The sequence below is a fragment of the Gallus gallus genome, chromosome 4 (assembly GCF_016699485.2).
Source record: "Gallus gallus isolate bGalGal1 chromosome 4, bGalGal1.mat.broiler.GRCg7b, whole genome shotgun sequence".
In the NCBI taxonomy this organism is placed as follows: Eukaryota; Metazoa; Chordata; class Aves; order Galliformes; family Phasianidae; genus Gallus; species Gallus gallus.
The window spans coordinates 19,526,878-19,554,548 of record NC_052535.1 but is presented as its reverse complement, the minus strand read 5'-3'; the positions used below and the strand labels follow the sequence as shown (position 1 = coordinate 19,554,548).

Below are 27,671 nucleotides of genomic sequence, written 5' to 3'. Positions count from 1 at the left end.
ATTTAAAAGCATTTTCCAAAACCAAGATATCTCTCACATCTATGGATAAAGAAGCGTTGTGTATTGTCTTCTCAGGGCTATTCTACAACGACAAGCACCACTTCATGCAGGAATATTATACAAAGAATCAAACTTTCTATAAGTCAAAGCTGTCCTCTCCATCACCATTTTCCTAGTGTTTTAGACTGCACATCTTACCATTATTTTCCTTGCACTCAGGTAATTCTTCCTTTAGGAACTCTTGTGGTTTCCTGCACACCAATCACACCTTCCAACTACTTCTCTTTCCTAACAGCCTGAAAGTTCTTGAGGTGAGCAAAGGCCATGTGATACTGTGGCAGAAGATCCAGAGTGGAGAAGCACAAAATGGATGAGTATCGGTGATGGAACTGGAACTTGAAGCCACTGGGAAGAAACAGGTTGAAAATACAAGAATATCTGATTCCCATCTACAAATAAAGTGTGGAAAAAATGTTACATTTCCCTCAAGTACCTAAATCTTTACTTGTCTACAATAAAGCGGATGAAGAGCCTACTCCTGCGGTACAAACACCCAGCTCAGAAGGCATAAGGTCACCAAAAGGCACCCTCACACAAGGCAAACACCAAACACCAGAGCCTGAAGCACTCTCCTCTCTACCACCCAGAAATTCAGCCAAATGAAAAGCAAAGCATTCCCTCCAGGATAACCAAACAAAAGCCATGTGTCTTGAACCCTCATTGTATCCAAACAGGCAAAGGGAGTTTGCCAGAGCAAAAGAGCTCCAGAGCAAAGGATTTCCACTCAGAGTACTCTGCAACTGGTCCTCTGAGGCCTGGCCCACACTTTCCAGCCAGCTCCCACTGCTGAAGCTGAGATGAGGAGGCCTCCCATTGCAATGACACATTTGACAGTTTTGCCAAGAGCACTTGGTGAGGTGCCAAGGAAAGAATCACTGCACTTTCCTGAAAAAAGCATATGTGCTGAGGAAGAATGCTTGAAATACTCTTTCTAGTAAACCTGGCTGGCAAAGAGCCCCTGTGGAAAAACACCAGGGGTTGTTGATACCGTGGTTGTCTCCTAGGGGAGAAGGAAGAACTGGTTCTTCCTAGCTTCTCCCTCTCCAGAACTTGCCCACCCGCTGTCAATAACGTTCAAGGCATCTGCACTGACGAACAAACATCTTTTTTTTGTGCTCAGGCTCACTTTGAAGGCATTTTCACACTCTGAATTTAAGGCTAATTAATGCTCTGTGTTTGCCTTGCCTCAATTAGCAGACTTTAGAGCCTCAGTGCTTAACACAGGGCTTTCATCAGGTCTCTTCATTACCCAAGAGGAAGCCCCAGTCCTGGCCCCAGCAGCTCCCACAGCAAGGAGCGCCAGAGCCACAAAGCTCTTGTAACCCACAACAAAAAGTGTCACAAGAAAGCTGAAGAGGCTTCTGGGAGAACACAGCATATTTTGGGCAGTGCCATCAGGGAGATCTCACTATGCTGAATGACATAAGGATTCATTCATTCAGGTCCAAAGGAGGTGCTGCATCAAAGTGCCAACCCAGAGTAAAGGGAAAACAATTCACAATAATTATGCTTTTACAAATCGAAACGGAGGGAGAAGCCGCAGTCCTGTCCAGGTTTTCTTGCTGAAGAAAAACCTCGAGGAGGAGTCAGGGCCATAACAGTTGTTAGCACCCACAATAAAGGATGCCTTCCAAAGGCAAAATTTTAAGGGAGTTACAGAGCAAAGTGGAACAAACCATTGATGACAGCAAGCTGAGCAATGTGGTTGATACAACAGAAGGTAGGGAAGCCATCCAGAGGGATCTTGACAAACTCGAAAGGTGGGACCTTGTGGACCTAATGAGGTTCAACAAAACAAAGTGCAAGGTTTTGCCCCTGGGTCAGGGTAATCCTGGGTACGTACACAAATTGAGAGAAGTACTCCTTGAGAGCAGTCCTGCTGAAAATGACTTAGGGGCCTGGTTGATGAAAAACTGAACATGAGCCAGCAGTGTGTGCTTGCATCCCAGAAGGCCAATAGTATCCTGGGCTCCATCAGAAGAGGGGTGGCCAGCAGGGGCAGGGAGGTGATTGTCCCCCTCTGCTCTGCTCTTTGGAGGCCCCCGTTGGAATACTGCATCCAGGTCTGGGGCCCCCAACACAGGAAGGATGTGGAGCTTTTGGAGGGGGTCCAGAAGAGGGCTATGAAAATGATCAGAGAGCTGGAGCACCTCCTCTGTCAAGACAGGATGAAGGAACTGGGCTTGTTCAAACTGGAAAAGAGAAGGCTGCAGGGAGACCTCACTGTGGCCTTCCAGTATTTAAAGGGAGTTCATAAACATGAAGGAAATCAACCTTTTACAAGAGTAGATTGTGATAGGACAAAGGACTTTAAACTAAAGAGCGGAGATTTAGATTAGATGTCAGGGGGAAGTTTTTTTTACCGAGGGAGTGGTGAGGTGATGGAACAGGTTGCCCAGAGAGGCTGTGAAAGTTCCATCCCTGAAGATGTTTAAGGCCAGGTTGGATGGGGCCCTGGGCAATATGATCTAGCCTAGGTTGGCTTGTGGCAGAGGGGTTGGAACTTGATGATCCTTGGGGTCCCTTCCAATCCAAGCCATTCTACGATTCTATGAAATGCCCACATATCTCTGCAGGTGTATGGAATGGGTGTATAAAACATATACGTAATAAGATCTCCACAATAGCTACCTGAGACATCATTTTACTCTTGAACTTATATCATGGTGGAAGGTTTTAATAGCATGACATTACCTAAGCCATGTATCTGTTCCATTTTTAAGACAGTTCTGTTTGGTTTACGTAACACCCTCTGACTTTACACAAAGCATAATGGAAGGCTCTTCTTCCATCACTTCTGTATGTCATAACCTTTCTTTCTGTTTCTTCTTTAAAACATATTGTTTTCTTTATGTAATGCAAGATGGTGCATCCAGAACGTTGCAGATAGAATGCATAATTGAACATTGTATTTTATTCTGGAGAGACACACCATAAAATTAGGATTTGAACAATATTCTTGCAGAACTAGGGGAAGGGAACAAAGTAACACAGAAAAAATTCTAAAGCAATTTGTGGCATATCTACAGAATATTTTCCAGATATTTGCATAATAAGAGAAAGCCTTAACATTAATAGAAGGTTCGTTTCTAATTCACAAGCAGTGTTATACTATGCTTAATTCCTTTAGCTGATTTTGCATATATGGAATGTGCATGAACAGAGTTTGGGGTGATAGTGAGAACAGAGGGTGAGAAAAGGACTATATTTCAGATAGTTCTCTTTATATATCCTTCTCACTCCCACCTCCCCCCAAAAATCTGTGCAGTGGGAAAATGCAGAGCAAAAAACTGCTAGAGCTCAAATCACATTGCAGATGAGACCACAGTGGGGTCGCAGTTTCACAGTGTTGAGGTCCTGTCTCTGTGAAAGGTATTTGAAATGCTGAGGACAAAAGATTATGAGTAACATTTGATGCAGTATTACTGTAAAGTCAAACAGAATAGGGAAAAAGAAGTATAGTCAAGAGAGAATGAAGGTCAGGGAAAATAGAAAGGGGATGGCCATTGCTAATCAGCTACTTTAGTCATTATCATAGGCATGAAACATAGGCATGAAATATATGAATTTGGAGTGAAAAGTACTTCACGGGGAGGTGCTTTGCCCTGAGATACTGATGTAAACAAAGAGATGTCAAATTATTAAAGTTTGAGCTGATGCCAGATATTCTCAGACTGTGGAGTTTCTGCTTCTTTCTAAAACACAAATAGTAGAAATAATGAATTTGAACTTTATCACATGAACACTGATCTTTATACCTACTGGCACCCAAAAACATCTGAGTTCTGTACGAACCCTAGTTTGTGCATTGCTTGGGCTCCGTTTTTCATTTTCTCCAGATGTGAGGGTTTTTCTTATTTAAAATGTTGTGATCTGGTATTTGTGGCTGCAGAAATACATATTTAAAAACATATAGTAGGCAAATAGTATCATTCTGCACTTGTAAATATGCAGCTCAAAATGGGGTCTCCAACAGAAATTTGTCTTTCTTTTTCTTTAACTAGTCTGGCATCTCTGCACTCCATTAATAGACAAGGAGAAAAGAAAAGGTGTGTTATCATGACCAGCAATCATCAGTAATTAATACTAGAGAAGATCTAAGGCAACAGGTACACCTACACCACCACATCTGCAGTTCATATGTTTATTAGTCACCACTTGATGCTAGAAGGTCTAATACCTGGCAAGGCTTTACTCCCTCTGATCTCAGGAAGATTACAATTGGGAGGGCCATAGGCACAACACAAATAATGTCTACTTGTCCCATGCACCGCAGTATGTAAAGCAGGGTGGCAATGAATGCAAAGCAGCTGAGTTCCCTGCTGCAGCACCCCGAAGTTAAGATGGATATCCATCCCATCACTACAAGGCACTGTAGGCCAGGATGGTATGCAGATGCCCAAGCTGTTTGGTGCATGGGCTTCCAACCTGCTGGCAGTGCTGGCCACACACAGAGACACAGGGGGACTGAGCCGCTTGTCACTGCCACCTCATCATATGCCTCACTTCCCTGGCCACTGTATCCAGGAAGAAAGCACTCTCTGTTGTGATGCCAGGCAAGTTCTGGGAGTAGACATTCCCAGAGAGCTGCACATTTGAGGAGGCACTTTAAAAGACCATACCTCTTTGTTTAAACTGCAGTTGAAGACAGACTCATAAACTCTGTGTATTTTTTATTGGTTATTGACTCATTTAATCCCCTTTGGAAAGGCAACAATAGAGGATTTAGTTATATTGTTTTTTGTTTGGGGTTGCTGTTTTTTTTTTCCCCAAGCTAGTGAGGTTATTCCTTCACTACAAAATTTGAAGCAGAGTGTACCATACATCTAGCTACAAGCACAGCCAGGATACATCAACCCACCCCATTTGTCCTGTTCCTGACTCAACAATGAGCACAATTAGCCAGAGAATCACTTGGAAACAGAGGTCTTTGCCCAAATACCAGAGCTCAAAGGAGTGGATCCTCACCTTCAAGCAAAAGTGCACCTTGTCTGAACTCCTGTGAAGCCTGTTTGATATTCTCTCCGCCTGAACATGAGCCAGCAGTGTACACTTGCAGCCTGGAAGGCCAACTATGTTCTGGGCTGCATTAAAAGAGGGAAAGGTTGAGGGGAAGGTTCTCCTATGGGGAAAGGTTGAGGGATCTGGGCTTGTTTAGCTTGGAGAAGAGAAGGCTCCAGGGAGCCCTCATTGTGGCCTTCCAGTGTTTGAAGGGAGCATATAAACAGGAGTGGGAACAACTGTTTATGAGGGTGGATAGTGATAGGACAAGGGGAAATGGTTTTAAACTGAGACGGAGAGGTTTAAGTTAGATATTAGGAGGAAAATTTTCACTCAGAGGGTGGTGCCACACTGGAAGAGATTACTCAAGGAGGTTGTGGATGCCCCATCCCTTGAGGCATTCAGATCCGGGCTGGATGTAGCTCTGGGCAGCCTGGTCTAGCGGTTGGCAACCCTGAACATAGCAGGGGGGTTGAAACTAGATGATCATTATAGTCCTTTTCAACCCAGGCCATGCTATGATTGTATGATTCTATGATTCTAAAGGTGGAAACCTGGAGTAGAGTAAAAAGAGGCACTTCCAGGGTACAGAAAAAGTTTCTCACCAGCTTAAGTGTGGTCTAGTCACAGTCTCCCTGAGAAGCACCAAAACTCCCACTGACATCAGATACATCACAGGGTTGCTGCCCACTAGTTGCCCAGAGCCCATCCAGTCTGGCCTTGAACACCTCCAGGAGAAAGAGCCAATGTTTCTCACCATTTTGTCTTCAAAAACAAAAACAAAACAAAACAAAAAAACCCACCACTCTCTTATGCTAGATGAAAGCCTATTAACAAAGTAAGAAAATCAGCAGATTCCCACCATCCCTTCTGCAGACTACAGCAAACTGCTCCCAGACACAAAGGCTAGTTTACCAACAGCTGCCGGCATTTTTGTTTAGAAGAGACATTTGTTATGAGGAAAAAGGTGCGTAAAAGTCAGGCTGCACCCTGAAATCCAATTTCACTGTTTTAATGGTGGACTTGGGCATCTGGAGTGTGTATGTGCAACAGCCAGCCTCCAGTTCAGCTTGTAAAATCTTTTTGTGGGGGGTAGAGACTTTCCCAGTATTTTTCATGTTAGAATAAACTAACTTAAGTTTTCACGGAAGATAGGAATACATATGACTGAATTGAAAAGTCAGGCTAAAAATAGCACTAAACCAATTGGATTGTTCATAGTGAGGGAAAGGAAACCTGAGGGGAAAAAAGAAATATATTTAACAGCTGTCTCAACATAATGTCAGATTTATTCAAGATTTTTAAAATGGTCTTTGACAAGCCTCAGCTCATTGTGTAGGGCTGGAAAGGGTATTGAGGGTGGACTATTTCTTGTGATTTATAAGAGACCACTGTGACTAGTTTGAAAAACCTGCATACAAGTGCAGTAAATTAAAACAGAAGCCTACATAAGACACGTACCTTGTAGACAAAAGGCTTAAAGTATTCTTCAGTCTTAATCACCAATGTGAGGTTTGCAAAGAGAAATGGGCTTCAAGAATTTCTACTAGCCAACTACTTCTACAACAACTACTTCTGCTTTTCCAGAACAAACTTCTACTTGTTTATTCCACTAGCACTTTTTGGAAATGCAAATCTAAACCCGTGCAGCTAGATCAAGCTTCCAAAGGAACCACACTTGGACTCTGTATCAGAAAATGCAGAAGTTTTCTGTGGCTCATTAACACCAGATCATGTACTTTCATTTACTGAAAAGCTTGCTCTTTGTACCATGCAATCTCTACACAAGTACAACTTAAAAATCACTAGAGCTTATGTGTGCAGCACAGTGGAAAATAAAACCATGTGCGTTTGATCAAAGATGGGTGTGTTGGCCTTCCCTTTAGCTCTGAGAGATAATTGCACACATTTTCATTCAAAACTCAAACATTACCTAATCCATCAACAAAATTTTGTACATACTGTACCATAGAGAAAACACTCCAAACATCTTCACTGGAAGCAAGCGAAGAGTGAAAACCCTACAGCTAGAGGTTGCTCTGCATAAGTGTATTAGTTTCACAGATTGAAGAGAAATCAGATTGTGATCTTCCTTAAAACCCTAGTTTTCCTTCTCCCTCTGGGCAGATACACACTCAAATACCCTTGTGGAGTCCAAGAAATTACTGAGCTGAGGTTACCGGCAGCTCCCACAGCCCTCTCCCAAGCCCTGCTAGTAAATCAATACAGGCATCCCCTTTGGCTACTACCAGAGGTCTGCAGAGGTACATGATCTTCACCACATAGTTTTGGAAAGGCACAGTGTATGTCTTCAGAGGCTTTGGCAGTGGTTTGGATGGCCAGCATAACTGGATATGCAGGGGGGCCACTTCTAGGAAGTGGGAGACAGAACCAGAGATGATGGCCTTAGCAATCACGCATCATCTTGGGTATGCTAGAGCAATGGTGACTGGAGAATAAACTGAGGAGGGGACAGAGGCAAATGGTGTCCTATGGATATGCTTTGCTCCCCATAGCATTGTCATTATGCCAACTTACATATTAGCTGTTTATCTGCATAACACTCACTTAAATCACATATGAGATTCAGGACCTCAAATCTTATCATGACAGCTAATGCCCGGCCTACACAGTGGACCTGCAGCCTCTGTGTCACTATCAAAATTTTGAGACAGAAAACAAGCAAACCTCCCAGAAACTTCTGCTTTATTAGCTAATATCTGTAGAGGCATGACCAGGACTGGACTACATGACAGTCTTAATGAAGGCCTGAGATCAGAGCAGACTAGCAGTTCTCAGTACATTACTTAATATACTTTGTATACCTAAACCTTCTTGGCTGTCTTAAAGACAAAGGGTTGAAGTAAGAAAAAGAAGAAAAGCATGGACAAGTGCAGGAGCAGAGCATTCCAGCGTTTTCATCATCTCCCTTTTATGCAGCTCACAACCAGATTGCCACATTTCAAAAACTGTTTGTCTGATATGACTATTGCTATGGGTAGTGAATATGGAGTGCACCTGCTCCAACTTGCCTCACGAAACTACAGTCAGTAAGATTTCTGTATTAAACCTTAGGAGAAAAGGCTCCTGCTCAGTACTAAGTCATCTACAGCTCCTGACTTATTCCACAGAATCTATCAAAGATGGTAATTCCAAATTTCAGGAGTTATACTTGTTTATAGCAACTTCTCCCTTTCTTAGGTGTCAGCTAAAATAAGGGAACCTGATTTGGATTTCACAGACATTTCACATGTTTTACATGGCTTCCAGTCAGTGCAGAAGAATTGCTGCAAGGGATTATAATCAGATGCAAAGCGTCTTTTATCTGTTGGACATCCTACATACTTCTATGAAATCATGGGCCAATTATCCCAGTATTGCATTCTTCCTGGGCTGAACAAGTATCTCATCAATCACTCCAACACATATTGCTCATGCAGGGAGAATTGTTTTGGCAATGACAGTGAAACCCATGTGCATAGTAACTGAACAGATAGATTCCAAAAGTTTGGGATGTTCTTGCAATGGAAACAATGATGAATTACAAAAGAAAAACACATGCAACCTATTTAACCTCCTGATTTTCACTGCAAGGACAAGCATACAAATCTCAGGAAAAAGAAAAGAGGAAATTAAAAACAAAAAACAGTAACATAACTATTTTCTCAATATTTCACACAAGATGTAGCACTTCCTTCTATTCCAGAACACCTTCCTGCCCCAATGTACACTTGCAGTGCCTGGAATGACTGATTGCTGCAGGGGACACAGGCTGCTTGACAGGAAAGTCAGATACACTGCTTATGAACAGATGTCTGTACATGTTTGCGCTAATGTACATATATATGTATTTGCCTTCCTAAATAAAAGAGAAAAAACTGTAAAGATGTACTACAACCATGATGAGCATGCTTTTTCTTTAGCTGCATAAAATGAGAAAGAAAGCAACTTCTGCATTCAATCTGTCCTCTGTGTGTACATGCACACAATCAGTATATGTATACACACAGAGAGTATGTACATACACAGATACATTCACATACACACACAGGGGAACAGTTAAATACGGAATTATTACAAGTATATCCATGCAAATGCACACAGACAAAACCCTGGATTTCCAGCAAAGCTTGAGCAATTCAGTGCAATAAAGAAGGGCTCCTCACAGCAAAGCGCTTAACCAATGGCAGACTGTGTCCAAAGAGTGCCATTACCCCCAGGAACTGGGGGATTTGGCTGGAGTGTGCACTATGAACAAATGGCCTGAAATTTGTTAGGGGAAGGATGGGATTCAGCACAGTCAGGAGGCTTCATCTCCTCTGAAACCCTATATGTTTCATCCCCAGAGCAGATGAAAATGCAGTGTTTTTCCATACTTTAGAAGTACTTTTTTTTTTTTTTTTTAAGAATCAAATTTCTGAAAACTAATTTATCCTCCCAGCATTTTCAGAGTCAAATTCTCCTCTCAGGATCACTGGCAAAAGAATAACACTTTTCATTATTGATCTTCTTCCTGTATACAGACCAGGGAAAATTGAAAAACCTAATCAGAGGCCACTTCAGTATGCTATTCTAGATGCCCACTAGGGATAAATGATGGCTCTGATATTGGCTACCTTCTGGAAATCATCTTTTCACTTTCCCCTAGAACCCATAATTTGATGTATTTGCAACTCCTCTCACCTTGAATTTAATATTTACAGCATGTTTTCTATTCTAGGAGCTCAGAATTCCTCCTTGACTCCTGCTCATACATCACTTTTGTGTCGAACTCTGACCTCAGCTCTACTTGCATTCCCTACTCTGATGGAGCAGCTATTTCTGATTATGGACTGGCAAAATAAATCACAGAAAACTGGAGTTTCAAGGAAAAGAACATTTCATGTTTCATTGTGTTGTTGTTATGAGACAGGCAGGCTTTCTTTGTTTGATTTATTTTTACCAGAGGATGTTCCATTTTACTTGCTTCCACAATATTAGTCTGTGTATTTGTAGTATTCCAAAGCCTCAAAAACCAGGCAGTTAAAATGCTCATGAATGGTGACTCTAGACTTTTGAGAACCAGTTTCTCCTAAGGCACTGCTGGCTTGAACTGCCCCACTCAGTCATACTTCTCATGGCTTCAGAAATGCACAGAATCCCAGAATGGCTGAGGTGGGGAGGGACCACTGGAGACCACCTGGTCCAAAACTCCTCACCAAACAGGGCCACATAGAGCCCAGGACTATCCGATCATCACCCCTCAATAGCTCTCCCATCATCTGTATCAGGTTTTATATTATCAGAAATCTCATGAAGCAGGGCATAAGGCCTGCAGGAGGCTTTGTTATCCATTCAGCAGATACAAGGCCAACTCACATTTCCCACGGAGACCAGGGCCTGTGCATGGCAGGCTCCTTCCAGCCTTCTTCCTTGTGTTGGGTTCAGAGCTAAAAATTAGTTACTCCGTACTAGCTTGTAACATTTCCCTAAGTGCTTTTATGTGATGGTTCTTAACCATAATGCAAAACATAGTAGAGGAAATTTCTTATCTATGTGTAGTCAGTACCATTCTCCTTTACTGGGGGGGGAGGAGTCACTCCATCAGTGGGACTTGCAAAGGATGCAAAAACATTAAGGACATACTGCACTGAAATCAATATGGAGTAAATCGCAATCAGGGATATCAGACATACACCTTCAAAAGCAGTGCTTGATTAATGGATGCCAGACTGAAAGACATTTTGAGTTTAAGCTCCCAGCTACCACAAGAGGCCTAGTGTGCAAGGTCCCCTCTGCAAATGGTTTTATGTAAATTTAAACCAAAATGTAGCACAGGTACATATTACTATCACCTCCAAGTACAAACAAAAGGGCAAATAACAGATACACTGCCTCTTCTGACCTGTGATGCCAACAACATGATGCTACCAGTGGGTGACCCAAGTTCAAGAGTATGTTATGGTTTAAATGCTCCTAAACTAGTTCCTAAATCAGACCTGAGTTAAGTAGTCAGCATTTGCCCTCTCCTTATGAAATGCGTACTTCATATGCAAAACTCCAAGTATGTTTAGAAATCTGTAAGCAGCAAGATGCAAGCTTTCCTCGTAGGCAGAAGATACACTGTCCTAAAAAGGCACAACCAGAGGATTTTGTTTTACCTGTGAACATTCATCCAGCCCAGAGCTTTGCTTAGACTGATAACAGGGCTGAATATCTCCCCCACTCTGGGCTAAATAATAAGGTAAGTTCCAGAGCTCAGTACTGCAGGAGACTGAAAGGGCCTTAGGGCAGTTATTAGTGAACTGAGTCTAACAATGTCCCTCTGGGGCAAGCAGATTTTCTTAAGCCCCTTTAATAGAAAACAAAACATATGCAGAGAGATACAATGATTTGTTCAAAATCACACGGAATTAAGCAAAGTTGAAAATGGAAGCCAGGTTTTTCCCAGCCTTGAGTCTCTTCCTCAAGCCATCCTTCTGCTTTCCCAGAACAAAGCAAATTAAATGGGGAGACTGCTATATAGCAGAGAAAAATAGCTGGGATTTGCCACCATTAAATCAGTGAGATATCATTTGCTTAATATATGAGGAAACTTAAGGAGGGAAACCTCAAGTAACTCCTCAACAGTCATTCTCCACAGTCAAACAGTCCAAGGAAAATCTTCTGATCATGCTCAATAAAAGTATTCATGGACATATTGCAGATGCAGTAAATAATATTATTAGGCCCTCTACAACTATAAAGAGGTCAGAGATGCCAGATGCTTTTCTCCCTTCTTCACAAAATCGAGAGGTCTAGCAAAAAACTGAATTCAGAGACACATCCCAAAAATAACAGCAGGCATTTCAAATATGTGGATAGCTCCTATGGCTAGAGACACAGCCATGCATAGCAGAATTAAAGCTGTTACCTGCACACATTTTTGTGCATGGCCAGCATTAATGACACAGGCCATCTAGGAAGAATTAAGGATTACTTATCATTTCAACCCAATGAAAGAAGGTCTACATTTCTCTTTTAGACACGTAATTCACAGGAGAATTGTGCTTGCCAACACTCTGAAAAAATAATCTTTCAGAATTCTTGCAAACCCGCTGTGTTATGATTTCATCTCATGAAATACAACACCTTTACATTAAACCTCATAAAACTAAATCCTGCTGGATCTCTTCCAGGCTCAGAGAATAAACAGCTATATCAGTAATGCCTAGAACAGTAAAATCTGGCCCACTGTCGCATGGCACGTTCCCATTTACAGAGGGAAGCAGGTCCGCAAACAGCTAATTCACTTTGCTATTACAAAATCCTCACATATAATGAATTTCTCACCTAACTGGTCTAAGAAATACTTCAAGGAGGAAAAAGAATGCTTTGAACACCATAATGCATACTTATGTCTACTAGCCTTTTACCTAGTCCCTGCCTTCTCCCTAATGAAATGTGTACTGCAGACCCGCTCTGGTTTCTAGTGAGGAGCGAGCTCAGTTGTGTCTGAAACTCTGGGAGATAGCAAGGGGGATGAAATGTATTGTCAAAATAGTTCAAAGCACAGATGAGTATGTCCAATGAGATTACTCTTTAAACCCTGATTGTTTTGGCTTTGCAGCCTGAAGAGCTAAACCTTTCGGTTTTGCCAGTCCCACTCAGAGCATGAGTAAGGATATTAAAATAACCTGCACAAGTGCACTGGGAGACACAGACGTAGTGCAAAAGCCATCCTGGGAAACTTGCAATCAAATACCAGCCAAATGTTCTCCATACATAGCATATGGCCGAAAAACAAAAGCAATTTTCTATTTCAATTAGGCTCTTCCCTGCTCTTCATAGAGAAGAACGGTTGGTTCAATCCCTAAATCTAGGCAGCCTAAATGTGGGAACAGCAATCACAGATATGCACATCTTGCACATTCCTGTAGCCTCTCAGATCACTTTGCAGGCTAATTACACCTCAGGTGAACCACAATGAGATAATCTTCAGGGCTGAAGATTGCTCTGCACAACACACGAGCCAAGGCTAACATCACTTGATACCACACCTCACCCTAAGATTTTCTTCCTCACTTTTTCCATTTGTGTCGGAGCACAGTGAATTTTAGTAGCCAAGACTGGAAGATGATATTTCTATAATAAAAGGCAAAAAAAAAAAAAAAGGGGGGGGGGGGGGGGGGGGGGGAGACTGCCTTGAACCTTCCTGCCTGTGCTAGGGGCCTGGGTTAATGGTGCTGTAAAATGCCTGTGGCTAGTGACACAAAGCAGAGGGAGGAATCCCAGGGCTGAGGCCCCCAGCGGGTGAGAGCTGCAGCGGAGCAGACAAAAGTTTCCTGGGAACTGTCAGTGGGCCCTTTGTGAAGGAGGCAGAAGAGAAACGTCCCTATTAAGATGGGCAATGGGATGATGTAACCGCAGGGTGAGGTCGCTGACCCCAGTGCAGGGAATAATTGGAATGGGATATGTGCTTGGAGCGCGCGCAGCCAATGGCACCCGGAGCTGCGCAGTGAGCAGAACCCTGCGTGAGGCCGTCACCGCCTCTCCCCAGAGCAGAGAAGGCAGCTGCCTCAAGGACGGCTCTCCTTGGATTTGGGGCCACCCCAGCCAGCACAGTGACTTTTGTCGCTTTGGGGTGCTCGACAGAAAAGAATCAGCAGCTATTCGTATGCATGGCAACATAAGACGCCTGAGCTCGACCTAGCTGATGACCCAAGACCAGAATGAGCTGCTTTTGTTAGCTGCACACCCTGGGGGCCTGTGCAATGCAGCACCAGCTGAAATCTAAAGGCCCACAGAGACATGCTGCACTTGAGGAAAGAAAGGGGAAAAAAAGACACAGGTGACAGAAATCCATGTGAAAGAGAAACTATTATCTGATCTAATATTACCATTCTTAAGGTTTTAATTTGAAATATCAAGGATCATTTTGTGCTGAACCACAACAGAGACTTGTTTGAGCTTTGTTCATCTTTTTCCAGCAGGGACAATTTCAAGTTCCAAATGTGTAACTCTTAAGTAGCTAAGGATACAAGTGTGTAAACCAAGGTATCTGTATTTTCCATGTTGTAGAATTTCACTAAACAATGTAATCTCACTCTTTTCTCACAGGTGTAAATATTAATTCTAACGTGAATCTAAAACATTCTCTGCTGCAACCTTACTTGCAGCAACTATACAAACTTTTGTTTGCTCTGAAGCCTTATGGAGAGGAAATCTTAAACAAATAAACTAGAGAAGTATGCTCTCACCTTTTCCATCCTGAACATGAATCTAAGTTTTCCCTAGCAGTAACCAATCAATCCAGATACATATTGATTGGGAACATGGGTTGCAAGACACAGCTTCCTTCAAAATGAGCACAGTTTCAACCAGACCAGAAAACCAAGCACCAACTTGGATGCCAAGGTCAGATCCCTTGGCTAGGTTTATCTTACAGTCAAGATTCAGCCCGCAGCACTTTTATATCACATAAAAACACAAATATCTGAATAAAAGTCTGCAATAAACCTAGCAAGCAAGATTTTTGTTCAGCAAAGCTGCTGTTCTAGTACACTGCAATTTCTTAAGAAGGAAATTAAGATAATGAGGTAAGAGAAAAACACAACACTTGTGTATCATATTTGTTTATGACAAGCAATTGGGAAACACACAGATCAAAGGAAACTTGTACTGAGCAACTCAGCACTTGAAAATGAGGAGCATCCCTCATCCCTTCTTCCTAAGTTACCTGCACGTATCAAGAAATAAAAAGTACAGATGGGGAAGAAGAGTGTGTTCAAAATGCATGTTGGATGGGTTTCCCTACAAACTTGTTCAAGTTTACTTTTCTATATGAAGTTCAGAAAGTTAAAACTGAATTTCAAATTTGCAAGGAGACAAATATTATAAGAAAGAAGAAATTGGAGACAATGACTAAAAGTTTGAATGTATTCCTTGTTGATGACTACTCACTAAGTGCTGCTTTTTTCAATAATTTCCGAACTTCTTGAACAGTACTCGTGTAAGACCATCATCAGCTATTTCACTCAAACTGGTCCTACGTCAGAATGGGCCCCAAACATCTGGAATTTTATAAAAATAAATATATGAAAATACCAATTTTATAGTCTCCAAATGCATTTTAATTACTGATGTATGTGCCTATTGGCTCAGTGATTTAAATCACTTTGTAATTTAACTACAATCCAACACAGACTCATTTGTTGATTTGATTGTGGCGTCAAATTGATCTGATTGTCTCACTGCTTTATTTTAAATCAGGTTTAATAATATTTTTTTAAACAGCATAGCTTTAGGCAACAGCTTCTCTCGATTTTACTTGTTTAAGAATGTTTTATTACAAGTTGTTCTTCAGGAGCTGTTTCTCTTGACAACTAACACGTGCAATCCTTGAGGCCATTAGACTATTCAGCTGCAAACCTCACCATCTCCCTGACAGTAGGAATTGGTTCTTAAGATGGGTTTCTGTATCTGCCTCATTCCCACACTCTTTTATAGCTGTTTTCTCTGTTAAGCACCACAGAGGCAAAGAAGCAGCTTCTTCCCTACAAGTCTGCAGCCTGACAAGATCCCCAGCCCTCAGATCAACACCAGAGCTAATCATGTGTCCGCAGAGCAGACAAAGTCACCTGGCAGGGATCAGCAAAAGCCACCTGCTGTCTGAGACACCTTGCTGGGCTCAAACATGGGGCTACTTAACTAAGACACCCACACGCTAGTACCTATAGGTGCTCCCTAGCAGTGGCAAGCCACTGATCAGGGGAATGCTACAGAGACCTACCTAGGACATAGGTGGCCAAAGCCCATCCAAGCCCTGATTTGAAGAGTGAAATTTGAAGCTAGACTCCTCATGGCTGGCAACAAGTACCAAAGTCTTATTGCGGACAATAAATGTAGCATTCCTGCCCCACACAGCCATTCCCATGGGAAGGCAGCTATTTTCCTTTCTTCCCTCCTGCAGCATGAATGCCCTACCTGGAGCACAGATCCCTTGCCATAAGCACTGTCTTTGCTCCAGCAGCGGGGCCCTTCTCTCTGCTGAAAGTGCTTGCTACTACCAGACTGCAAGAGGATGGGGAGGGTAGAGGCAGAAAATACTGTGAAGAGGAAAGAAAAGATATATTACATTATAGCTTTTTAAATAAAATATACTAGGAACACCAGGTACCATGCCATTGGAGTCATGTAGGCCGTGATCCCTGCTATCTCTAATTGTCATCCAGCACATAAATGAGATAGATAATAACAGGAGCAGTAATCATAAACAGACATCCTGCATGAGCAAAAAATGCTTACCGTGACAAAAACTGTAGCCAGATACAGATGTATATCAGATAAATTTGAAGGATCATAACTTGCTAAAGCACTAGCACGCATATAGATCTAAATTTATATACAAGTGTGTGTGTGTGTGTGTGTGTGTATAAGACAGCATCCAAGTACCTACATTTACCATTTAATGTGAGATGAGGAAAGTAGAATGCACCATTAAGAATACAGAGGCTTGGAATAATATTTAATAATGTTTCTGTGGAAAACATTCAAAACTGGAAAAACTTGCCTGAGGATTTTAAGATACTAAATGCAAGGGAACTATTGTGCTAAAATACAGATAGAAAAACTAGAAAACTTGCTGTGACTTGGGTTTATTTTCAATTTGAAAGTAATCAACCCCAGTCTGATCTGTACCCTTTGCAACATCAAACACAGATTACACATAGGCTAGAGTTTCAGTCCCTAACACAGTGCTTCTGGAGAACAGAATAGCCCAAGAGCAGTGGGTAGAAACAGGGCATACTAAACATTTGATACCTGGTGTCACTGGCTAAAGAAATAACTACACAACATGCACAAGCACCACCGTGAGGTCCTTCTTTCATATTCCCAACCATTTCCCCTCAGGCACATAGCAACTTGCACCGCTCAGCACATGCTCAGCACCCCACAAGTGATCTGCTCACTACACCACGCACTGGTTGCTGCCTCCTTGCTGAGCATTGTAAATGAAGAAAAGAAAGACTAGGTGATTTCTTTAGGTTTCCTTTCAGAACAGGGAGGGGGAAGAAAAAAGATAAATTTACAGCACATGCAGTTTTTGACAACAGAGCTTTGAAACACTGTGGTAAGAGAAAACAAGACTGCTGCCCAGTCCCAGATCTGGACAATGTTGAGTTCCACCTTATCAGCCACTGAAACAGTGAGGAGTGATCTGCTGCTGAGCTGCCTCACGTCAAAACCTGCACAATACTATTTCCCACCCCTCAAACCCCAACAAACACAACAGTGAGATTGAAGTAATAATAATCTTCAGATACTCTGACACTAGAGATCATTTTTAAAGGAAAGCAAACATTTTCATCATATTTTTTTTCCACCATGGGAAGAAAGCCAGCTTTTTCCTCACTACTGCCATTTCACGGGTTGACAAGAATGAGCTAAAAAGCCACAGTTTACCCACTCCACTCTACAGTATTACTAACCAAAGGGTAATTGCTCAAGCCCCAAGTTTATGTTCACAGTCCCCAGGGCTAGAATCTCTCTAGCCTGTTTGGTCTGGCTTCCTCGGCTGCAAGCTGCAGCAGCTCATGGTCCCCTGCAGCCACAGCTTATCCCATGATTTTGCAGCCAAAAAGCATGATACTGCCTGTGCATCAGCAGTAAAGGAGCTTCAGCCTAAGGAAAGCATCAAAATCATCACACCAGCAAAGCATGTCAGCAGGTCACGGAAGGCTGCAGAGTAGTCCTCACATGCACTATATAGTCAGGTAAGGGATCTCAGGGGAGCAGATTTAGAAAAATATTCAAAGGAGAGACTGACCGAGAGCATTTAATGCTGCCTGGATTGGAGCAAGTCTTGTCCATTTTTTACTACACCAGCATCAATGCATCTCCCCCAAACACTTCTCAGCTTCCAGGACAGGCCAGAAAGAGGCACAGAAGATCTGAGCTCACGCTAAGGCTTGAGACAGAGAAAGTGGCACCATGACTTTGATATTGAAGATATGGACCACACTCACTGCTTAGACAGCAGAGATTGCTTTCAAGAACAAAGGAGTCAATTCATTTTCCCTACAGCTTGTTAATTCATTTTCACTACATCCATCAGACTATTTCTTCATGGTTTGTTTTCTGGGATGGGGACCCCAGGCCATCCACTCATAGCACACAGCCTCCATGAGTCCTGTTTTGCTCCTGCAAAGGAAGGCAAACATAGGGGCCTATCCATCAGGATCTGGGGAGACAGCAGCCATCTCACCAGGGTTCACTCCAGCCTCCTGTGTCATTTTGGGCCCCCAAACAGCATTTGCCTTTGCAGGCCCAGGGAGCCCTACCCCAGTTGCATGGACAAACACAGAGCTCAGCCTCCTACTTCAGCACTTTCCTTGCAAGAGGGCAAAGTGAGGGTAACAGTGATTGCCTGGGTCTGGGAGGCTTGGTCTGGTTGTGTTTACATGATCTCAGGTCGTTTCAGATTTAAGGTAAATGAGTTTGGCAAAGTTGATTAGAAATGAAAATAGGGAGGTTTCATAAAGCCTCATCTCAAATCAAAGCTTAATCCAGGAAAAAAATCCAGGAAAAAAAGGTGTGCAAACAGGAAACAAACAAGCAAGCAAACACAGTGGAAAAAACTGAGCAGATTTCTGTCTGAAATGTCTCATCCTCCACTGTAGAAAGTGATTATTTTCTGTAGCCTAAATGGTCTCTTCAGATCTTGGGTGCTTGCCTGCTCTCAGCACAGCTAGCTGGGTCTGTGGAGAGTGGCATAGGCAGCTAGCAAGTTGTCTTCTGACCACACTGACCTCCACCTGAAGGGCTGTCATTGGCACAAAAAAAAAAAAAAAAAAAAAAAAAAAAAAAAAAAAAAAAAGGCAATTAAAAAAAAGGAGAGAGATTAAAAATTAAAAAAAAAAAAAAAGAAAAAAAAGAAAAAAAAGTCATTTTTATAGAGATCCCTGTCATTCATTCAGAGTAAGAGTAAATACACTGGTAGATCCTTTTTCCTGAAGAGGAGTTTGGGTACCAAGGCTTGTAGGACCACCTCCAGGAGGTGACATCTACAAGCAGCAATAGTGACAACCTCTGGCAGTCCTCAGGACTTGGTAAAACAGGCTTAAAATGGACACCATAAGTCATCTGTTGGGCTCAGTGCTATGGAAGCTGACTGAGGCCAAGAGCTACAGATCTGTTGTTTAAAGGAATGATTTGAGCACAGATAGATGGCAAGAATATGTGGAGCTGTAGAAAATGGACTGCTTTTAAGCACTTTCACAAGGGGTGTTAGACATCCCTGTTACTTGTTTTCAGTGTTTGAGAGGCTGGTCTACAGGGAAGTCACACCCACGAGCATGCCCTATTGGAAAGGTCCTCCAAACCTTCCCTGAAATGACTGGCACTGGTTTCAAATGGGTACCAGCTGCTAGCCCAGGGCAGGACTGCAACCACTAAGCATGGCTGCCCCTTACCCTCTTGATGCTGCAGGTCCCCTCCCTTTCTTATCCCACAGACAGTGATCAAAACTGGATGTATAGGGACTGTGCAACTTACAGAAGCTATAAGGGTTTTATGGGAAGGGCTGGCTTCCTATAAAACATCTCTATAAGAAGATATACTTGGTAGCTGATTAATGAATGTGGTTTACCACCAAATGATACTACACAGGCCTACTCTCTTCAACTACAATCCCATAAATAATATTACTAAATATCCCAGAAATAACCAAGCTGCAATAGAGCTGTGCTGGGATTCCAGTGCTTTGTTTGCTGCTTCTCCCTTTGTGGCAAATCAGCACAAACATAATTCTTTGAGGGAGTTTCTAGGTGAAGACAGAAGGGAAAGGGATGTGCCTGCATGGCACAGGGCCAGTTCCATGTTTAGCCCCAAAAGAACGTGCCAGGCACTGGGATGTCAAAAACCCTTGGACACTCAGAGCTGAGGAAAAGTCCCTGACGTGGAGGGGGCTGTCGGTTCAGCAGCTTTACATCCAGGGTTTACCTAGCTCTGTCTTCAGAACCTTGCAGGGGTACACTGGGCAGGAGGGTTTGGTGAAGGTTCGGAGCTTCTCCATAGGGGTCCATCCTCAGACCCTCAAGCACAGCTGCGGGACAGCCCCATGGGCAGGGAGGTGCCTCCATCAGGATTAGGGAGCATGCTTGTGGTTCACGACTTCTTCTCCCCCTTGCCCTTCGCAGCCCTGGGTGCTGCAAGTTGGGGCACTCACCACCCTCCCACAATGAGCTGGCTTACACCTCTTGGTCCCATGCGCAGGTGATCTGGCCCCAAGCCTGGGGAAGTGAGCCAGCGACATCACTTCACCGCGGGTGGTGAACGGACCAAATATGGCCACGGGGGGACGAGGAGACAGGAGCGTCCTGCCGTTCCGTAGCGGCTCGGGGAGCTGCAGAGTTCACCTTGAAGCAGCCGCGACCCCAAAGTGGCCCCATAGCCCCTGCTCGGACAAGGGGCTCCGAGGGTTTTTGTTCGCGGGGATGTTTCCCCCCTTCCCAACGCACAGACTTTTAAGGATTTCCTGCCAAAAAACAATCCCCCTGAGGAAGCAGAGCAAGAAAGTAGTGACCAATCCTTTCCGGATGGCTGTCACCAAGCTCCTCCCCGCTCCCCGCTCCCCCTTTCATTTGCATACAAAACATCCAGAAAACTCCCGTTTGCCCCTGCACCTCTCTCAGAGTCTCCGTTCGTCCCCGTTGGTCACGCAGCAGAGCAGCCTGAGCTGGAGCCCGCTCGGCACTCCGCTCAGCCCACCGCCCCGCCATGCCGCGCCGCCTCTGCGCCCTGCTCCTGCTGGCCTCCCAGTGCCTGGGTTCGACCGCCGGGCTCTTCCCTTTCGGGGAGCCCGACTTCTCCTACAAGCGCTCCAACTGCAAGCCCATCCCAGCCCCGATGCTGCTGTGCCGAGGCATCGAGTACCAGAGCATGCGGCTGCCCAACCTGCTGGGGCATGAGACGGTGCAGGAGGTGCTGGAGCAGGCCTCCACCTGGATCCCGCTGGTGCAGAAGCAGTGTCACCCCGATACTAGGAAGTTCCTCTGCTCCCTCTTTGCCCCTGTCTGCATCGACGACCTGGACGAGATCATCCAGCCCTGCCACTCACTCTGCGAGGAGGTAAAGGAGAGCTGTGCACCAGTGATGTCTGCTTTCGGCTTCCCCTGGCCCGACATGCTGGACTGCAGCCGCTTCCCCAAGGACAATGACCTCTGCATCCCGCTGGCCAGCAGTGACCACATCCTCCCAGTCACCAGGGAAGGTAAGAGGTGGCTGCCCTGATGCTGGGTCCACTGCTCGGTCAGGTTCGAGGAGGTTTCCTCCATGATATCCCAGCCCCGGGGACCACTGCCTTTACCCACAGCCCTGAAATAAAGTGCTCTGGGCTCGGCTCTGCAGAGCTGCCCCCAGCCCCTCAAGTGTGCTGGGTGGTGAGGCTAGCAGCAGTCACCTCCTCGTGGAGGAGATCTGTGACCCCCAACTGGAGCCACATGGTTCCCTGCATCAGTAAGGGGGGCATCATCCTGCAGCAGTCATCGCGGAAGCATGGAGTTGGGGAGCTTCCCCCACCCCCTTTTGCTCTTCTTACAATAGGAAAAAAAAAAAAAGATAGAAAGGGATAAAGAGAGCAAGAAAGAAAGAAAGGAAAAGGTTGGTTTACTGTGACCCTAAGAGCCCCCTGAGTGCTCTCCTCCTGTGGAAATGGAGAAGGTGCACAGTCAGTCTGTCTGGCTGGAAAAGCCATGTTTCCGCGAAGGGTTCCCAAAGCCACCTGCTGTTCCTTTCTCCTTGAGTCTGACAAGGACTGTCCCTTGTATTTCCAGCACCCAAAGTCTGCGATGCCTGCAAGAACAAAAATGAGGATGATAACGACATCATGGAAAACCTCTGCAAAAATGACTTTGGTAAGTGGCAGCAGAGCCCCTCGATTAAAACTTGAGGGATTAGGAGCAAGAGTAAAACTCCCGGTGGAGTCAGAGAGACGCGCCTGAATAAAGGCAGGGCTTTGTCTCATCTGCGGATGGACTTGTCCATCCTGTTGCATCTGACCATTCTGGTCATGAAACAGAATTGCATCTCTGAGTAAAAAATGGCCCTTTTATAGTCCTTTCCTGTGTGCTGTTTTGAAGCAGTACTCTTTTATGTGGACATTGCAGGCAAGCCGAATAGAAAATAAAGTGGAAAAAAAGGAATCTTTCGTCTACACTATTGCCTGGGGAGAAGTACAACAAAGCTTCACTTAGACTTATGAGAAAGAGCTGCATGACATATAGCAAGAAAGACTTTCTCCACAGATTAAGAATGAAGCTCTATATATCATTTGACAGAGAAGGTAACGCACAGACAATTGGGGATATAAACTTAATGTGAAGATCTGGGGTTAGAATAGGACTAGATAGCCCGTTCAACACAGATAACTGAAGGGCTCGTTATCCGCACATTAGCATTTCAAGAGAAAAGGGGAACGAGGAAGGGAATCTTTTTATAATAGATCAGTATTTGTACTAGAAATATCTGCAAGAATTCAAAAGCTCCTCTTAAAACGAAAAGAAAAAAAAAACAAAAAACAACAACCTGTGGAACTCTGATTGCAGGACATAACTGCTAAAACAACCAATGGCTTTGGCCTGGCAAATTGCACTCAGATAAATCCTCCTAAAGCTAAATCTGCCCCACAGATTCTAAAAGCGTCTTGTATCCCCCTCTTTTTTTCACCAAATCAAATGCAGCTGTTGGACCAATTTGCCCTCTACGGGATCTATTCTTTCAAAGAAACAACAATGTATGTGAAATATCATTTCCTTCCAGGTTTGCCTAAAATCCTCTCCAGCCTAATAAATTAAGTTTAGAACTTTTCAGCTGCAACAGAGATCAGGTTTCAGATTAGGTTTAGGTACTCGCCTCCCCACCACCCCTTCATATTCTAGGGTTTCAGGAATACATCCTGTCCCAGCAAAAACTGGAGTGCTGCTTAACATAGCAAAGCTGTCCTCTCTCTGTTTGCAAACTGGAGAAAATATTAATGTAGGAAGGAAGGGGAAAAAAAAGGGGGAGGGGGAAGAGGAGAAAAGAAACCCCCAAACCCTCAGCCCTAAGGTTGATTCAAACTGAAATGACTTGCATGCCCTTTCTGGCTTTAGAAATGGAGCCACCTGCTGCCTCTTCTGTCAGCCCTGACAGTTTAATTAGCAATAGAGCACCTCCCTCCCCAGGTCCCCTTTATGTGCACTAATGGGAAAAAAACTCTTAATCTCTCTCCCTCTCACCCCCTTCCCCCCTCCCCTCACTGTATTAGCCTTGAAGATAAAAGTGAAGGAGATTGCCTACATCAATGGGGATACCAAGATCACCCCTGAAACAAAGAGCAAGACCATCTACAAGCTGAATGGGCTGACTGAAAGGGATCTGAGGAAGATTGTGCTCTGGCTCAAAGGTGGCCTCCAGTGTACCTGTGACGAGATGAATGACATCAATGTCCCCTACTTGGTGATGGGGCAAAAGCAAGCTGGGGAACTGGTGATCACCTCACTGAAGCGGTGGCAGAAAGGGCAGCGAGCTTTTAAGCGGTTCTCCCGCAGCATCCGCAAACTGCAGTGTTAGTGGCTTTGGCTGCGTTGGCTTCCAGCAGCCTCCTCTGACCCAAGCTCTCGAGGCCTCCCCAACCTTCTTTCTTTAGCCTCTCTACACCTCGAGATGCCCTGGCCAGGAGACACAGCAACCAATCTCCAAGAGGGGGAGAGCCCTTTGTTTCTGTACATAGGTTAAATGTAATAAAAATATATATATCATGACTATTTGGGGGAAGTATTAAACTATCTCACTTAACAGGTTTTTTTTTCTTGTTTGTTTTTTTAATGGTTGCAAATGTGACTCTTATCTGAGGTTTTTCCCTCTTCATTTTGGTAATGCTGGTTCATTTATATTGCTGCCTCTCTGTATACATGCATGTTTGTTGTGCAAAAGTAGGAAACAAAGAAAGACAGACGTGTGCCACTGGCTTGTCACAAGGGGTACGACTATTTCACTGAGGTGAAATTGCTTGCCATCTATATTAAATTTATAAAGGTCATGTTACAACTCTTGCATGTGATACATAGGCACCAGTAAGGGTATATTAACTATTCTCAAGTTTTATTTTCCACTGTATTTTCCACCATAAAGACTGTGCCCTTTTCTTAAGAAAAAAAACAAAAACAAAACAGGTTTTGGAACTGGTTTATATGAATGCAACTTTTTTCTTATTATTTTGCAAATTAAACCATCTGTAGCCTAACTGTAACATACCTAGTGGCTAACCTGAAAAAGTTGTAAAATATTGCTTTAATTAACCTTGTAAATACTTCAGATAAATGTTATATTCTTGTATATAAACTTTACATGGTAGTTTTCCCATTGTCTTGATTTATTCTGGGACAAAGTCACTTTAATCTGTTTTGGGAAAAAGGTGTCCAACTGAGCTTTGTCATGGCAAAGCAAGATTCACCCTTCTACCCCAAATGACAAACAGTTACCAACAGTGAAGCTTCTAATGCTGGCTGCAATTAAGAAAACCACGCAGTACCTCATTTCCCCAAAGACTAACCCATGTAATGTGAAAGTTGGGGTTCAGTTACCTCATTTTAATAGATTTCTGTTGAGCTCTTCAAGATGAAAAGTTTTCTGTGGTTTCTTTGCCTACAGTTTCATCCCATCTCAGAAAACTCTGCTGATGTGGAATAGCAATGAAATCACTTGCTTAAAAATTATACCCATTTATCCATTTCTTACACTTGAAAAAGTCATATAAAGGAGTCCAATAGTAGACAAAAACCCGATTTGTAACTAACAATTCAGAATAATTTAAATGGTAGAACAAAGTATGTTATGTGTGTGCTTTCACAATTCCTATTTAGAAAATAAACCATTTGCACTACCCTAGTAGTGTAACTAGAGCAATGTCTTTCAGAATTTTTCTTACAAATATTTTCTATGGAAGAGCATTGCCTACTAGAGTTTTATTATACTTATCCTGGATGGGCCTTTGAGCATCTTCTAGAGAAAGATACCCATGGCAGGGAGCTAGAACTAGATGGTCTGTAATGTCACTTCCAACCAAACCATTCCATGTGGTTCTGTGAAAAATAATCTCACTGCTGCCATGCATATAAAGTTCCTTTTACCCTCATTAAGAGGATGACAAGCCCAGTACTTACAAGGACAGTGCTTTATGTTAGCCATTCACTGAGGGAATGCAAATCCATCCCAAGATTTTTTTTTAGAAGTAAATAGTCATAATAATTTCATATATTTGGTGTGATTTTTCAACTATTAGGATTGAAAGAAAAAAAATCTAAAGATCATCATGTTAAATTTGTTTTAGAAAATTTCTTATTTGCCTACTTCCTGAGTCTTCATACATTTACTATATCCCATACAAACAATGGTAGGACTTTGAGCAAGCAAGACAAGATCAGTCCTCACAAACATCCTCAGAAATATAGCAATAACAATTTAAAAAAAGTAAAAAAAACCCCTCAATTCCAAACCAGTTCTTCAGTTTTTGTGAAACATTTCCTATTTAAAGTCCAATACTTTGCTGAAGTATCTTTAAAATTTTTCTTCTGAATGGACCCAGCTTCCCAGGAACAGATTTGAGTCTTCTCACACTTGGGAGTAATTACTTTCATATCAGCACTGTGTCCATCATCATCCAGATGTCACAGAACTCTACCTATCTCCCTCAGCACATCACTTAACACCTGTCACTAAATGGGTCTTGGATATATTAGAGGGAACTAGCTCACAGAAAAAGGGCAAGTGGCTGGAGACAAGCCTGCAGAAAAATCAGATTGTCCCACTTGGTGAAGGAAAGCACTTTGAAGAGGCAGCAGTTGCAATGCAGGCTCTGATGACCAAAACCAAACAACCAGAACTGCTCCACACAGCCTGCCTAACCAACACTAAGTCCTCTTAGAGCAACCATAAAATTATCTTAATTGGGCTATCCTAGAAGGTAGCAGTAGTGACGCTGATAAAGACAGACAGGTCACAAGTTACTCACTCTGAGAGTCATACCGAGGCCAAGACTACACAACAGGTTTTTACTTGGATGTATGAAAAGACATTCTACAACTACCTACTATGAAAAGACTATCTACAACCAGCATCTCTCTGCCCTTAAAAAAAAAAAATCTCTTTCTTCCACTGCAAAATAACCAGCAAAATCATGGAGAAGAACAAGAATAAACCAGATCAGCTAACATTTGAATCCGCTAGTATAGTTGGTGTCAAGGATTAGTAGCATTCTATCCTAACTGATAAAGTCATCAGGGTGGCCCTGGATGGACTCACTGCGACCATCCAGCCTCAGGGTGAGCTGGCAGAGGTAGAATTACTTTTCACATAAACAGGGTTTGGGCAAACATGAAGAGTAATAGGAGTCACATTTTCTGAGTTGAGCTATTCTAACAGTGTTGTGGGGAAAGATGGGTAACATTCTCCACACTGAGGAGAGAGAGATACAACCCATTTCTAAAGTTGTATAAGCCAGACATTGTAAACTGTTCAACAGAAAATTAGAATTTCAGAGTCACAGCCTGAGGAAATTTTATTTGGCAGATACTGGTAAAGAAGTAAACATATACATTTTTCACATATTTACCCTTACTCATATTCACTGAAAAATAACTGAAAATCTTTGATTGTGTCATGCGAAGAGTGAAACAAACATGTAAAAAGTGACCAGTGCTTGCCACTCCTGATCAGTGTCTTGCATTTAGTGTGGAGTAACTTCATTACCTGGTACGGTGTGATTCAGTTCTAGCAGAAATTTGTTTCCAACTCATGAAAAAACAAAGCTTGCTGTTGCATTTTTTAGACAGTTTTTGTCTTCCTCTAATTTAAAAAATAAAAAAATAAAAAAAATGTTAGGCAGCCAACTGTGTAGCTCCATTGTATTTGCTTTCATAAAAACTATAAAAGCAGTTGACTACAATGGATTAGTTTAAGAACAATAATAATGATACTTGACATTTATACAGAAGTTTCCATTTAAGTTTCTCAGACTGCCTTCAAAAAATGGGCATTAATGTCCCTGTTTTGTAGATCAGGAAAATGAGGCACAGTGAGGTAAAATAACACTCAGAAGCCACCCAGCAAGTCCTCTGCAGTCATGAAAAGAAGCATATTTTTTGACTCCAGGTTTTATGCTTTCATCACTAGACCACAGCAATCAGAATGGTATATAATCAAGGCAGCACTATGATTATAATCCAGGGCTCCCCCCAGCTTCTCATTTTCCCCAAGTATGTAACAAATATTAAAAAAAAAAAAAAAAAAGTCCAAATTAAAATTTTAAACCCATCAGCACCGTTCCTTGCAGTCTTTCCCCTTCTTCATTATTTATCATCTCTGTCCTTCAATCACTTCTTAATCCTTTCCTTTCTCCCTTACTTCTCATTCACTTCAGACATTCACAGAGAAGCTATTCAACCTCTCTCTCATCCCCTCTTGTACAGACATTTTGTCACTTGGTATGTTTTATTAAAGGACTCATGCAGCATAGCTATGCATAAGCCACAACAATCATAAAAACCTAGCTTTAAGAAACAAAAAAGCCCATGCAGGAAATTCGGCATTTAAATTTAATTAACAATTTTCTG

General features: G+C 42.9%; 1 protein-coding gene and 1 long non-coding RNA gene across 2 annotated transcripts in view; one reads left to right on the top strand and one right to left on the bottom strand.

The window, feature by feature from the left end:
• LOC101748935 overlaps positions 1 to 21,220 on the bottom strand; it is a 42,285-nt gene extending 21,065 nt beyond the window's left edge. Inside the window, exon 1 of the long non-coding RNA XR_005859534.2 lies at positions 21,140 to 21,220. This is a non-coding gene — a long non-coding RNA (uncharacterized LOC101748935). The remainder of the gene's footprint in view (positions 1 to 21,139) is intronic.
• SFRP2 (secreted frizzled related protein 2) lies at positions 20,689 to 24,962 on the top strand. The gene is made up of 3 exons (NM_204773.2): positions 20,689 to 21,292; positions 21,855 to 21,935; positions 23,327 to 24,962. Exons 1-3 carry the CDS (start codon positions 20,800 to 20,802, stop codon positions 23,629 to 23,631), a joined length of 879 nt encoding a protein of 292 aa, NP_990104.2. The 5' UTR covers positions 20,689 to 20,799; the 3' UTR covers positions 23,632 to 24,962.
• Positions 24,963 to 27,671: the final 2,709 nt, after the last annotated feature.

Coding starts and splice junctions, on each gene's coding strand:
- SFRP2 (NM_204773.2), top strand. CDS start 20,800: ATGCCGCGCCGCCTCTGCGCCCTGCTCCTGCTGGCCTCCCAGTGCCTG. Junction 21,293..21,854: donor CCTCCCAGTCACCAGGGAAG/GTAAGAGGTGGC, acceptor TTGTATTTCCAG/CACCCAAAGTCTGCGATGCC. Junction 21,936..23,326: donor CCTCTGCAAAAATGACTTTG/GTAAGTGGCAGC, acceptor TCACTGTATTAG/CCTTGAAGATAAAAGTGAAG.